Genomic DNA, 14,737 nt, shown 5'->3' with positions numbered 1-14,737 from the left:
TATTCACCCCGACCCCCCCCCCTAACTTTTTTTAGAAAGATTCCATCTACCCAACAAATTGTTTTTATTAACTAATTATTGATTTGTTTCCCATTTTTCACTACCAAATAAAAGACATATATAACTAAGTGTGCAATTAAAAAAACAGCAGTATTAAAAAATGCTTGTTTGATGAGATGGTATGACCTTTGTGGCCCCTATGAGACAGGGGACCACAGGTTGGGAACCACTGGATTAGAGTATAGTTATGATACTGACTGTAGTACTATACAAACATTTAACTTGAATTACGTATTTGAATCTGTCTTAACTTTCCAATTTTACATGAGGAACTTATGTAAACTTTTGTATAGTAGTAATGTAATAACTATACTATAATTGTAAAACTGGTAATAATCTGGACATTGTTAAGAGCATGGTATGACAGTCTCAAGAAATGGAACATCAAAATTAATTTAACAAGTTAACCTATCTTTTCATATTAATCAGTTTTTGATGAAGCTGTAATGGCTTGAAGTAAAAAAAAATGTTTTAATTATTTGGAGAGTAAAAATAACTTTTTTCTAACTTTATTATTGAAGATGTTTGAATCTCTCCACTATGTACCACAAATTCTGAAAAAAAGTAAAATAATATTTAAAGCTCATATTTTAAGTTCTTGCACATTCATTAAGATTATCAATGCTATTCTGAATTTAATTAACATTCTCAGTTTCACCAGTCTTACTCAAAATCATAGCACTGTAAACAAATCTGGATAATCTGCCAATAGGTAATATTCAAATCATCAGCATTCAATAGAAAAAGAGATGTTGGATTACAATAATGGTGTCAGAGTAAGACATCTGCTGGTTATCACTCTTCTAAGCTAAATAATGTATATTTATTACCTTACTCTGATAATTGTTTATATTGTTTTTTTTGTACTTATAACTTTGAAAAGCAAGTTGCAAAACATCAACCAAAGTAGTAGTTTAATCAAAGAAAAAAAACTCTACTAAAATACATTCAGTGGCCAAATTATTAAAATTCCCAACCTAATAACAAGTTGGGCCACCATATTCCGTGATTACAGCTTGGATATGATGAGATATTTACTCCAGTAGTATGTGGAATGTATCTGCTTTAATCTTTAAACATTCAGTATTGTCTCCAATCCAGGTAGAGTTGACAGTAATAGCTGTATCTCCTGATAGCTAAATCTAAAATATTGTGGAAGTCTGTATTATGCTTACTGAACACTTACAAAGGCAGTTAATTTTCTAACCATAAGAATATTCCCAGTCTCTTTTGAAAGATATATGTTGAAGCCTTCACCAGCTGTTACTCAAATTGGTCATAGTCATAGAGGCCTGGCATGGCCAGGTGGTTAGGGCGCTCGTCTCGCAATCTGCGGGTTGCGGGTTCAATTCCTTGTCACACCAAACATGCTTGCCCTTTCAGCCATGGGGGCATTAAAATGTGACGGTCAATCCCACTCTTCGTTTATAAAAGAGTAGCCCAAGATTTGGCAGTGGGTGGTGATGACTAGCTGCCTTCCCTTTAGTCTTACACTGCTAAATTAGGGACGGCTAGTGTAGATAGGCCTTGTGTAGCTTTACGCAAAATTCAAAACAAACATAGTGATAGAGTATATCTTAACAGGCTCAGGCAGAAATATGATGAAAGAAACAGATTGGGTGAAGAAGGAAGGAAGAAAAAATGTAAAATAACAGTTGTTCTTTATAGGGAAGGAAATATAGATACTAAGTTTACCAAGATACATAATGGAAGTTGGTTGAGGATTAAGGAAGTGGTTCTGAGTTAGACATAAGTAACATTCTAACATATCAGAACCCCTGGCTATTGGTGAGGGTGGAGAAAGGATTCTGAAGTATTTGTAGTAGATCTCTAATTAAGTATGTTGAATTGGTTGCTTGTGTTGGTGGTCATAAGAAATCGAAGCCTAGAATTTACTTATCATGGGTTGAAGTTCAGGATTTTATAGAAGGATTAGATGGGTTAGTGGTAGGCATTAAGAATGCTTTTCCATTTACAATTTATGCTGGAGCTAATAATGTTAGTAAGTGAGCTACATATGAACATTAAGGATAGAAACTGTCAAGTGGAAAGTTTGGGAGTTCTTTGGTGTGTTAATGAATATGAAAGGGGAATGCATAGATAAATTGAGATATTATTAAGGTTATATCTGAAGCAAGAGGTAAACTATATCTATGGTACAGATTTAACATCAAGAGAGCAATGTTTATACATGGTGCATGGGCTTCATGTCAGTAGTTTGGTAAGTAGAATATATGAGAAACTTTTATGACTTTTATTAGAGAATTTTTAAGTTTAAATATGAAATTTCTTTTATCTTGAAGGGTCATGCTAAGGATTTTAGAGGATATGACATAAATAGATTAGTTGATAATACTGACAGAAAGGTTAAAAATGACCATAATTTCTTTCATCCCAGTACTAGACCTCTCTGCAATATATGTAAGTTACTTGAATTAGAAGTCTGATGGCAGGTAGTAGAGTAGATGTCAGTGGTATTAATTTCTTGATTTAGGGGTGACCTTGATGGATGGAATGACATTCAGTCACCTTGTTTTTCCAATGTTTCTATGAGCTATACTTTCTTGAAGTTTTTTCCCCAAGAGATACTTTCCCATGAACAATAAGAAATTATTTTCTATATCTAATTGTAGCCGAAAATATTGTTAACAGCAAGGGTATCCAACTGATGAAACAATGTATTCTAATCTTTATAACTGAGAACATAAGAAAAGTATATGTAGCTTTACTCATTATCAGGTTGATTTTTAGTTTTATTCTAAATAGGTAGCTTGCTTTGATTGAAAGTTAGTATTAAAAATGAATCGAACATGCTATAAATCTCTTTAAATCTCATGTTTACAGTTCTTGATTCTCTTTCTACAGCTCACATAAGTATAGAACTTCTTCAAGCCATGTATGATGTTTTGAGCTAAGACTTGTTTCTGTTAGGCTGAACAACAGCTTTCCTACACTTGTTCTTTTTTTTATCATAATCTTAATATTCTCTGTTTTATCTATCCTGAAAATAAACTTCTTGTGGGGTTATTAATTCCAAACAAATAAAAATCTTGGAAAAAAAAGGAGAAAATCAAACAACAACAACAAAAAAAATTGGATAACCTTTTAATTTTTTTCTCCACATTTTGGAGAAGTCTGGTTTTTCCTCTTGATAACGAAATCAAGATCTAAGTAAAACACATTATCATTTTGAATTCTAAGTTTTTCAGTGTGCATTGAATAAATACAGTGTTAAGCAGACTAATCTTCTGTGATCTTATGAACCAAATAGAATGTTGAGAGCAAACTACCAGTGGACCAACATCTTACCTTGTTGGACTAACTTCATCAAGTAATACATTCAAAATAACATGAAAAAAAACTTCACAGATTAAATCTAGTGACATCTAGAACTACTGTTATAAGAAATTTCTTAATCCTTCACCTTATTTGCTCATACTGTGGTAGACATTAAACTAGAAGCTTACTTAATATATTCAAATCATCAGCAATAGTCTTCTTTCTTATGGGTGAGTGACATGATTGTTTTTTACTTATGTTATAACAGCAAATAACATAGGACAGTTGAATTAAATGAAGAAAGTACTCTGTGACCCATTGAAGTAGGTATGAATCTCCACTACTTGTTTAGATTAATGATCTCATCTGATTTTTGTATAGATGTAATTTTGCTGTTTAAAAGTACTAAAAGGAAAACATGTTTAATGCTTGTCAGAATTCAGAAATTTCTGATGGACGAACCTAAAAGATGATGTTTTTAAATGACACACATTATTCCTTCTTATGATAATTTTATGGAGTTGTTTTGGGTAATATACCTCATACTTGTTAGGATGAAAAGGTTGAGAAGATAATCTTTGCTGGATGTCAAGAATTATTGGCTGAACCATTTCTAACATTTTTTGCAATTTTTGTGTAATAATTTTTTTTTAAATGACTGAAATATGTATGTTTTACTCTGAAAGGGAGTATCTTAGAATTACGTGTTTTCATGAGCAACAGCAATATAAGATAGTCTTACAAAGTTGAAGCTAATCTGATTTTTGTTACTAGTTTATGAATTGGAAGCAGGTTTGAATGAGATAATCAGGCTATGGCTCATTGTCAGTTTTCTTAATACAGATGTATGTGTTAAGGGACATTTTCAACAAGTATTTCTCTCTAGTAAGCAGTTCAATATGAAAAAATAATTTTGGCAGTGTTTGCTGCCAGACAGTTGTCTTTCCTCTGGTCAGCAATTCAAAATTAGTGACAGCGACATATAAAATTAGTAGCACTGCCATGTCAAAGACAAGGCAAAAAAGTTTAGTGGTAATAGGAATCGAACTGAGACCCTCAAAAAATTAAGCAGAGCACAAATAATTCAATATGTAGCTTTGTGTTTAACAACAAACAAACGAAAAAACATAATAGCAAAATAGAGACAGTTACCTAATGATGACCATACGAGTGGTTGAAATGTCCTAAAAAAGCTAAATGAAAATAAGCTATCCACTCAAAAGCTGTATCTTTGAACTTGTATTTAAAGTGTAAATAGATTTCCTCTCCTCACAACAAACATAATAGCAGTACTTTGATTACTTGGATAGTTGGAATAATAAAAAATATCAATAATTAGAAACTGTAATTTTGAATGTTTGATAATTTTTGTGACATTTGATATAATTGTAATTTTGATTAATCAGTTGTTGGAATAACCGCAAACAGTAATAATCAAAATCACTAATTTCAATTAATTGATTTGTTTACATGACACTAATCAATGTAATCACTACTCGTAGATAATCAATTAAATTGCCTAGCTCTACTGCTGACAAAAGCAGATAACATTACAAATTAGACTGCAAGATAACAACCCTGATAAATGGTTAATGTCATGATACATATGCACTGTTTTAGGAACATCATATTTTGTATGTCTTAGGTTATAAATATACATATATAAATATATATAACTGGTAAATGTCAGAATATATGGGTAGTATTAAGTACATGCTGCTTTGTGGATTCCATATAACAAGTAAATGCAAATTTATGTAATTTTATGTTTTGTTATATAAACACATGCACACATTCAAGTTGGGTATGCAGTGTTTTGTTGTTACAAACTGCCCTGCCAAAAATATCCAAACAATGTAGTCAGACAGGGGTTCTAGCTACCTCTGTTTTAATATAGTGCAGTACCAGTCTTGACCTGAATAACTACTGCTGTTATATGACTTGTGCCCTCAATTGGAGTCCAGTATCTGGTACAGTTTATTTCTTTGTTTATCAAAAGCTCAGCTAGTTGGTCACAAATGGAAGGTTGTGGTCCCAGAGATGTTCTAAAAGGTTAATAACTGGGATTCAGTTGGTTAAACTGGTCATTCTAAAATGTTGATGTTACTACTTTGAAATTAGGCATGGCTGCAAGTGCCTTATGATGAGCAGTTTAATACTGTTGAAACAACATAATGGCTTAGGTAAAACAAAAGAAAGAAAAAACTGTATCGGATCTTCTTCATTTAAGATCTTTTTATATTCTTGGAACATCCAGACATGTAAATGATTCATGAATATCTCCCACATTTAATGTGTTGAATGCAGCTCAAACCATAACACACCCACCACAATTTTTCACAAAGGACATGATACATTCATGGTTGTGTTATTCACTGGCTTATCTGTATCTTTCATACTTGTCTTTAAAATTGGATGAAGCAGTTCCTTGTACTTCATAAAGTTACAACAAGTCATCAGGAGTACAGTGCTGCACAACATTACAGATGATGCCTGCTAGCATATTACCTTGTCAGTTGTAATAAAGCTACTGTGAATATTTTGCAAAGGATATTCTGGGCATTTTATGCAATCCTAATAAGTAAAGATTTGTTTGTAGTGTAGCATTGACTTCTTAATCATCAATGTAACACTGTTTATGTTGGCAGTTGAATTTTTTTTATAAATTTTATTAATGAGTTAGTTTCATTTAGTTGTGAGACACTAATGCTTCAGTGATCCAGATCAGTTTAATGGTCTACCACCTGGTGGCCAAATGATTTGCATTTTATGTCCATCTAACTTTTGTTTTATACAAGTCTACTACCATTTACTGTTCAGGTTTGGTTGTCAGAACAGAACATTCATGTTGAGGATTTCTGGTTAACATTGAAAAAATGTTTAAGGAGTTTTGAGCATTACAGTGTGATTGTAATTAATAAATATTTAATTTTTTTCTTTCTTTCTTTTAGATAAGATGGGAAAAAAATATTACATTAGGAGAACCACCAGGATTTCTTCATTCATGGTGGTGGTAAGTATTCATTTTGTCAACAGATATTATAAAATTTAGATAGTTTGATATATTTTGTAATTATATTCCGCAAAATAGTCTTGTATTTCAAAGCTGATATTCAACATCATGATTTAGAAAATATTTAAAACAAAAGTACACACACATGAATTATACTCTAGATGATGTGTATAAAGTGTCATGGTGAGATACTGTTAAATAACAGGTTGCATCAAATGGTTTACTATTTATATACAGGATGGGGCAAAAGTTAATATACAGTTGGTATTATATGCTTGGTTACTAAAGATAATATTAAAAAAACAATTGAAATCAATTTAATTATTGTTTGTTTCAGAGTAAGTAATTAGAAATTAAAGTATGTTCTAAATGAATAATTACTTTATCTGTACGCATATGTAACAACTAAAGTTTGAAATCACTTTCATAAACAGTGTACAGTAAAAGAATATATTATTCTAAAAGGAAGCTAATAAGAATTAAAAATGCCAACTGTAACTGGCTTAGTTTTGGAATTTAGTCAGTATTGTAACTGGATTATTTTTTTTGTCAGTACTGTAAACTGGCTTGGTTTTGTTAGTGATGTAACTAAGATGGGTTTGCCACTATAGTAACTGCTGTGGTTTCGACAGAATATATAATTTAATCAATATTATAAGTAGTATGATTTTGTAACTTCCTTATTATATATATATATATATATATTGATCAGGTTGATTTGTAACAAATTTTATGTTTCTATACATACTAACAGACTATTTATAATTCAAGCTGTATGCTCCTCAGAAACATTTTACATTTCACAAATCATCTAAACAAAATTTTAATTTTTCAATATGACTTATTATAATAAAGTGCTCCTTGAACTTGTATTAACACTTACCAAACAAAGCTGTCTGTATCTTATAAGTGGATGACTTTATGGGGGAAATTTATAAAACTTCACAATTGCTAACTAAACAAGGGTTCTAATTTACATGCAAGTCCATTTCTGATTATAAACATTCTTGCATGGCTGATAAGTTAGAAATTGGGTGTTTTAGTTAGTACAGTATATTTATGGTAGGTTATTCATATTTTTACATTATATAAAGGTGCAAGTAGAATGATTACATTTACCCTAATGAAGATTTTTTAAAACCTAATCTTAAAACAAACTTATGTTAGTTTGTTTAGGTCAGTGGGCCCCAACTTTGTCATGCCACAAACCCATAGTCGAATCTTTGACCAAGTGGCATATTCCTAGTGCATACAGTTTGTTAAAAGAAACTTGTATGGTTTATATCAATAAAAAGGTAAATCAAAAGAAATAATTCAAGAATAGGTCAACAGTATGCAGAAGTTGAGTGCTGGTACTGGAATATGTTGGTAATTTACCGAGGGCTACTCTCCAGTTTTGAGGTCTGTGGTTTATTTTTCATTTAATGTTTTTCAAAAGTTCTTGCAACCCACAGAAAGGTTTTGCACACCACAGGTTGCCCCATACACATACAGTGGCTCACCTTCAAATCTAAAAAAATCTTCAAATTCTAAAGCTAAAAACTGGGTAAAAACTGATAAAACTACTTAGTTATTTGATGATAGTTTTATTAAGGTTTGTAAAACAATTTTTTTTCTTCTAAGAATATGTGTGTGATTTTTTTTTAAATGACCACGAGGGAGAGAGTTAAAAGTCTTGCTGTTAATTTCTGTTACAGTTGTTCTGAGATCGACCTAGCTGGTCTGAATTTGAATTCATTCCAGACTCTAGTTATTATTTAATTTTTGGATTATATACTTATTTGTAATTTGTGTGTGTATGTATGTGTGCTATTAGGTATGTTCAGAAGCCAGTGCACTATTGTACAGACTTACCATTATAGTAATAAGGTGTTAGAATTATAGGAATTCAATACTGTTATATTGAGGTAATGAAGATAAAATAATTAGCAATCCTTTACCTGAAACTTATAAAAATGTAAAAAAAAATTGAAAAGGAAAGAAAAAAAGGATTTAAATGTGCAGTTACGAAAACACAGAATAATTTTTAAATTTTGTGATTGATGTTTGGAATAACACCATGTCAATACTATTCAGTGAAATCAACTTACAAATATATGTCATTGTTTCGACTATCTAACTAGAGTTGTCTTAGTAATTCATTCTACCATTGTTAATGTTTGTGAATCCACCTGGTGGCAATAATTAATGGGTAAGTTGAAGAATTGAGCATTAGTTGTTTGCATTTTATTTCCTATGCTACAGCTAACCTTGATGGTAGAAAAATTTACTACAATATTGAATTGTTCAGTTGAGTAAGAGCTTAGTTTTGCTTTGTAATTTTTCATGAAGAATGGAAAAATACAGCATCAGAAAGCTGAGTAGAATGTAAAGTCTGCAATGAGTTACTCAGGTGGATGTAGAAAACTGCTCTTGTATGATTTTTTTTCTTATTTAGTGATGGTAGATTGATCCAGGCCTTGATCTTATGTTTTAGAAATATATATATATTGATTTTGGGGTTAAAGCAAACATATCCCAAAATATAAAACTTGTTTATTGTTAGATATACATAGTGTAATATCAGTGATTACAACTTTTCACCGGGTTAATCAGTTCCCAATACCTGTATTAGTTTATATGAAACAGGATTGCTCAGAGACTGCTTTGAAGAACATGTAGCAGACAATGTTTGATTCTGTTATTGCACTACATTTTCTACGAAATCGTGTCTTATTCTTCATACTGGAATTAAGTATGTTTAAATTGTTTAAGCCTCTGAAAATCAGGATCTAGGAATCACACTGGTGTTTTACTATTTGAACAGGTTTGGTTAATTCCAATTATCTCAAAGATGAAAATTATCCCATCCTGTTAGGTGTTTGGCCTAATAACTGAAGCATGCATTAATATGTAAAAAAACAAAACCTGTACCTTCCAATCGTTTTCTGTTTAACATCTACTGTTTATGCATTTTAAGGTCATTGACTCGTCAGAAAACTCCGTGTTTAACTTAAATCTGGTAAGGACAATTAGATGGGTTTTTATCACATTTTATTACCAAATTGTTAAACCTAATTGGTGAACGAAAACTTACCGAGAACATTTGAATTTGTATGTTTTACACTAGCACAACTGTGTAAGAAGTCGAGTAGTATGGTGACGATGAACTTATTTTAAGAAATAATCTTCCAAATTATTTGTTATGTGGAATGTATCAGGATGTGGATTCAGTGCATAAAAGCAGGGTTTTGACATGCTTGAACAACATTTGTTTATCAGCATTACAACTTATTCTGTAATACTTGTTTACTGTTATTCTGCTGTATCTCATGTGAATGCACGGACATTTTTGCAGAGATGTGTATATCGTTTAGAATCTCGAAGTCTTGTTTATAAGCGATGCGAGCGATACACGTGGAAGAAGTTTGTGTTGCCCGGTGTTACGAATCAACCAGAGCATAACAAGTACATTGACTTCATTTTAATCACAGTTGTTGTATGATATTGTTTTCTCCACTCGTTACATTTACAGTGCACATTTATTTTCTATTTTAACTTTAATTATCAAGGGGACGACTACCCCCAAAATTAGATCCCACCAACATGTTTTTGCTTTAATAATTGTGTTGTAGGAGGGAGCCAGTTTACGTTGTAGTCTAAAGATTCTTGCTTATTTCAAAACAGAAACTGTTTTGTATTTCAACTACGAAGTTGTACCTGTTGCATAACCTATAAAATTCATATAGTAAGTATACACAGAAAAATATGGTATTCAAAATAAAGTTTATTGAACTGACGGGTAATCAAAAAATGCCTTTTTTTTTCTCAGTAAATTGTATTCAACATATGATATGTTTCTTTCTTTTTTACTTCATGGTCTTAACGTCATCTCGGGCCCTCTTTTAGGTTCTTCATTAATGTGTACGCAGACCAAAATGTCGTCTCAATATCAAACCAAATGCAGGAGAAGTTCGTAAACACATAGTCAAAAATTGAAAGATTTTGTATTTACTTATGCACGTATTTCGTTATTAACTCGGCCGTCATAGAAATATGTCTAATTATAAAACTCCAAACTCGAGAAACAGTTGATAGTACATTGTCTAACTATATGTCTAACAACAAATAAACACAGAGTGTAGCTTGTCATATGATGAAACTGAATCATATCATTTATCAACAGCGATTTCTTACCGTGATTATATAAACGCCACGTTCATGAATTGTTTGTTCATTTACTTTATGTGTTTGTTTTTGTTTTTTTTTGTTTTTTACATTCAATATCCCAAACGAATCAAGTTTACTGTATAAGTTGCCCAAGTCTGGATTATTCTATTTCTAGTATTGGCTGTGTTATACAACCACGATGTTTAACTTAAGTACAATAGTACCATTTTTGTATTCAAATACGTAACGTGATTATTCTTAATATTGTAGCCGAAATTATCATCGGTGCCATGTTTTACCGAATTCCAGTCAAACTCAAAAAGTCGGAGGAATCATCGCTCCTATTTCGTGTCCCCCTCCCTTTAAACTACCGGTACACATGCTCTTCATCCATATTCCCTGGCTGAAGTCATCGCTGAACTGGATTTCCTAGCCTCGCTCTGTTGGCCGCGTGCCCGAACGCGCGTCTAGCTGGGGCTGGGACGGTGTGGCCCAGCTGCTGTTAGTTCTGTTCACAGTCGTTACCTTTTCCTGGCTTACTCTGACCTCGGTTTGCCATTATAGTTGCTTTTGTCTCTTGTGTACAGCTGCCTGTTGCCACATTATATTGGAAGGCTGCTGTCGACGTTCTTCGCAGCGTCAATTCTTCGTGAACAATAAAAACACAACTTAATATAATTGTTACGAATGTTTCAAGTTACTTAAGTTTAAGAGATCGAAAAACATACGTGTTAGTAGAAAAGAGAGTTGCTCATATTAGTTAATATTTATTAATTAGTTGACAAAGTAAGTTATAAATTAACGTATAATACTCAGAATTACCCCCTTTTTAATACAATTAATTTGCTCGTATGGTTATTTTATTCATAGAGGGACAAAAAGAAACGTAGTTTGTTTTGCCAAGAATTTTGTGAACATGCTAAAAGTATATTTAAAAAATGACGCTAACAAGATGTCTTTAAGACGTTATTTTTTGAAAGCAAGAATTTCATGACTTTCTATATAGTTGATTTCACATCACCACCATGAAGAATAGGAATTTGTTTTTACATGTTTGTTTAGCCAAACTTCACTAACTTTAAATCTGTTTATGTAATTGAATTAATCTGTAGTCTTTATTGCTATATTAGAAACTAAAAATACAACTTACAGTATTTTACATTTAATTTAAAATATCTTTGTTGTGTAACTTGTATTGATTTATATCTTGCATTTCAATAATTTAGTTTTAGTTTGTTCGTTGTTAAATCATTTTAGCTCACTTAGATGCTTTAAGTTTCAGTTTTGTTTTTACACTGTCAGAGTGAGATATTTTGTTTTTTGTGTGCATATAGGTATAGGTTAATAGAGATTTTTTTGTCTGAAAACTGTTAAATATGTTAAAGTACACAGATAATGTTAAAGACCAAGTGACAAATAGAAGTTATGATCATATTTGAACATATGTTACTAAATTTATGGGAAAATCACTTATCATTTTCTCCACATAAGGTTTGGTACATAACAATATCTTTTGTCACCAAAAATAACATCATACTGTTATAAAAGTATTTTTTGTCTTTCTGGTTAATCCACAGTAAAATTTTTATTACTATCTTGTATTCTATGCTGCAAAATTGTAGTGGTAAACTTTTATAGTTTAAAATTATTCTCTACAGTATACTAGTGACTTTTATACTAAGTTCTTTATGCAAATTATTTTACCAGATTAAGGGCTGCATCTTTGCCCATATTTGAGATAACTTTTGTGAATTAGAGCTAAATTGTTCTTTCATTAATGTAATTTCACAAAGAGCATGCTCAGAGTGATTCAGATGATTGAATTGTAATATTCGCTATCTTCAAACTATGGTGATTAGTGTTGTTTATTTATTTGAACTGATTTAGTTAACATTTAAAATACATTGAAACTGAAGCTAATGTTTGTGTGCACTGGTAAAAAGTTTTCATTGCAGACACAGAAAGGTTTGGTGTTACTTTGTTGGAGTGGCTTTGAAACTGAAACACTGATAATTCTCAAAAGATACATGTTATTTGGATTTATGTAATGGAAATGTTATTTTTATATGCCTTGTCATAAATAAATCATTATTATCAAGTAAATTTTAGTAACTAAAAAAAAACATACTCCCCATTTATAAAAAGTAGTATAATTTATTAGATTACTGATGTTAGTTTCTTGAAAATAAATAAAACTGCATTTTTCAACTTATATTTTATTAATTCTTTTAAGACACTGAGTATATACACACACAAAAAATATACAAGTTTCTAATTGTAGTATTCCAAAATAGAAAAATGGGTAAACCATTTGAATGAGTAAAACAAAAGAACTTTCATCAGGTACCAATATAGTTGTTTTAGGTAAATCATTGAGTATGTCACATTTTCCCTGTACAGCTGTTTTTATTATATTTTAATGATATACTGTCTACAGTGTATTTCTGATTGCCAAATAACTAATTTAGTGATGCTTAGTGAATACACCATGAATGTTTTCAAATAAAGTAAAGTTTATAGGGTATAGAAAATCAAATGCAAGTGAATCTATCTCTCTATTTGATTTTCATGTAAGTTTGGACTTGATTTTGAGGTAAAAACAATAAAATAAATTTAGGTATTGATTATTGATTGATTTATATAGAAACCAGTTATGTGAGTTGAAGATTATTACTGGAATGTATATAGTTATAACTTAAACAGAGATTGTAAACATTAACTTTCCTAATATGAAGCTAGCTTTTTTAAGCAAAGGTTAAAATGATGCTAAAAATAGAGTTGGAAAAGCCCTAAGTTTGTAATAGTTTTTGTTACTGTTTCAAAATAGGCAACTATGCTAAGTTACTTCTCTGGTTCTCTTGTCTACTTCTGTTATATTTCTAACAAGTTCACTGATATCATGGTGGACTTGTCAAGAGTAGTTTAGAATTGTATTGGAAGGTTGTACTTGTGCATTTTGAATATTTGATCTAGAAATGTGGTATGTACATCTAGCTGCACTTGTTACATGGAGCTGAATTTTCATATAACTTGAGATGTTCAATACCATAAGCAACTATCAGTGTCTATATATTTAAAGGAAAAGGTGATTAAAAAAATAATAATAATAATGAATTTTGTGTGTTACAAACTGTTTTAAAAAGAAGTGGCTTCTTACAGTATTAATGTACATAAACTTGTCAAAGGCTTTACAATTAATCTAAGGTTCAAACTAAATTAGATATGAAAAAAAAAGGCCTCAGATAGTTGTAAAATATTTGGTACTTTATTCAGGAACAGGTGTTTCAAAATATTGCTTATCAAAAATATATTCACTGTGAAAGTGCACACAATAGAAGCACATAATATAATTTATAAATATTTTGTCATTGTAAAAAACCCAATAAAACAAGTCTGTCATGAAAAAAAAAGGGGCAACATTTTTTGAATGTTAATTCAAACAGCTCTTTTTATTTGTTATACACACAGAAAATTTTGGATATTTTAAAAGTTTTGTCCTGGAATATTCTATCAAAGGAAGAATCAAAACAGAATTTCAATTTGTTCCAGGAAGACAAATTTTGAAAAATGAGAGAAAATGATCAGTAATTTTGATGCTGCCTTGGAAGAGGTAAACCCTGCCAAACGAAATAATCCTGGAAATTAAAGTGTATTTTGATGAAGTCGTATAGTTGAATGAAGGGAAGGCAGTCATAGTTGGTGAGAAATTGCAGTACCAGTATCCACAGTGAATAAGATGACAGTGCAGTTTGACTCACATTAGCAAACAACAGTTTCACATTGTTCAGTTACCCAAAACCTGCAGAATGGACTCTTGTTGTTGTAAAGAGAAATGTGGAGAATGACCCACATTAAATGTTGTAAGACAGGCAAATGCACCCAGTAGCATTAGATACAATGGAGGAGTAAGCTAGACGATAACTACTGCATATTCCAGGAAGTATCGTACATTGACAGCAATGGGCATCACAGATGCTATCCAAACTCTCCTGGTTTTTGAAACAGTATAATTTGTTCTTATGAGTCCAAATCTGCACAATTCTCGGACAGTGGACAACTGGGTTTAGCAACTATCCTCTTGGTAACTTTCATTGAACCCATTTAAAAACTAAAACAGTGATGTGAGGTACTATTTAGTCAGCTGTACAATCACAGCTGGTAGTATATGGAGGGACAGTCACTATTGTTCAGTACCTTGCATTTCTCAAGAAAGGCCTACTACTTGCTTACACCAAT

The 14,737-nt window shown here is 31.3% G+C and overlaps 1 protein-coding gene across 6 annotated transcripts in view; it reads left to right on the top strand.

Annotated features, from left to right (window-relative positions):
* Window positions 1–14,737, top strand: part of LOC106461170 (single-stranded DNA-binding protein 3-like) — a 226,729-nt gene that overhangs the window by 6,650 nt on the left and 205,342 nt on the right. For all 6 annotated transcript variants that reach the window (XM_022388031.1, XM_022388035.1, XM_022388034.1 and 3 more), the window contains exon 3: window positions 6,291–6,352. In XM_022388031.1, the coding sequence (XP_022243739.1) occupies window positions 6,291–6,352 (62 nt within the window). The remainder of the gene's footprint in view (window positions 1–6,290; window positions 6,353–14,737) is intronic.

The sequence above is a fragment of the Limulus polyphemus genome, unplaced genomic scaffold (genome assembly GCF_000517525.1).
Source record: "Limulus polyphemus unplaced genomic scaffold, Limulus_polyphemus-2.1.2 Scaffold908, whole genome shotgun sequence".
Lineage (NCBI taxonomy): Eukaryota > Metazoa > Arthropoda > Merostomata > Xiphosura > Limulidae > Limulus > Limulus polyphemus.
Note: the sequence above shows the minus strand (reverse complement) of the source record. Positions and strands in the feature narration are given on the sequence as shown.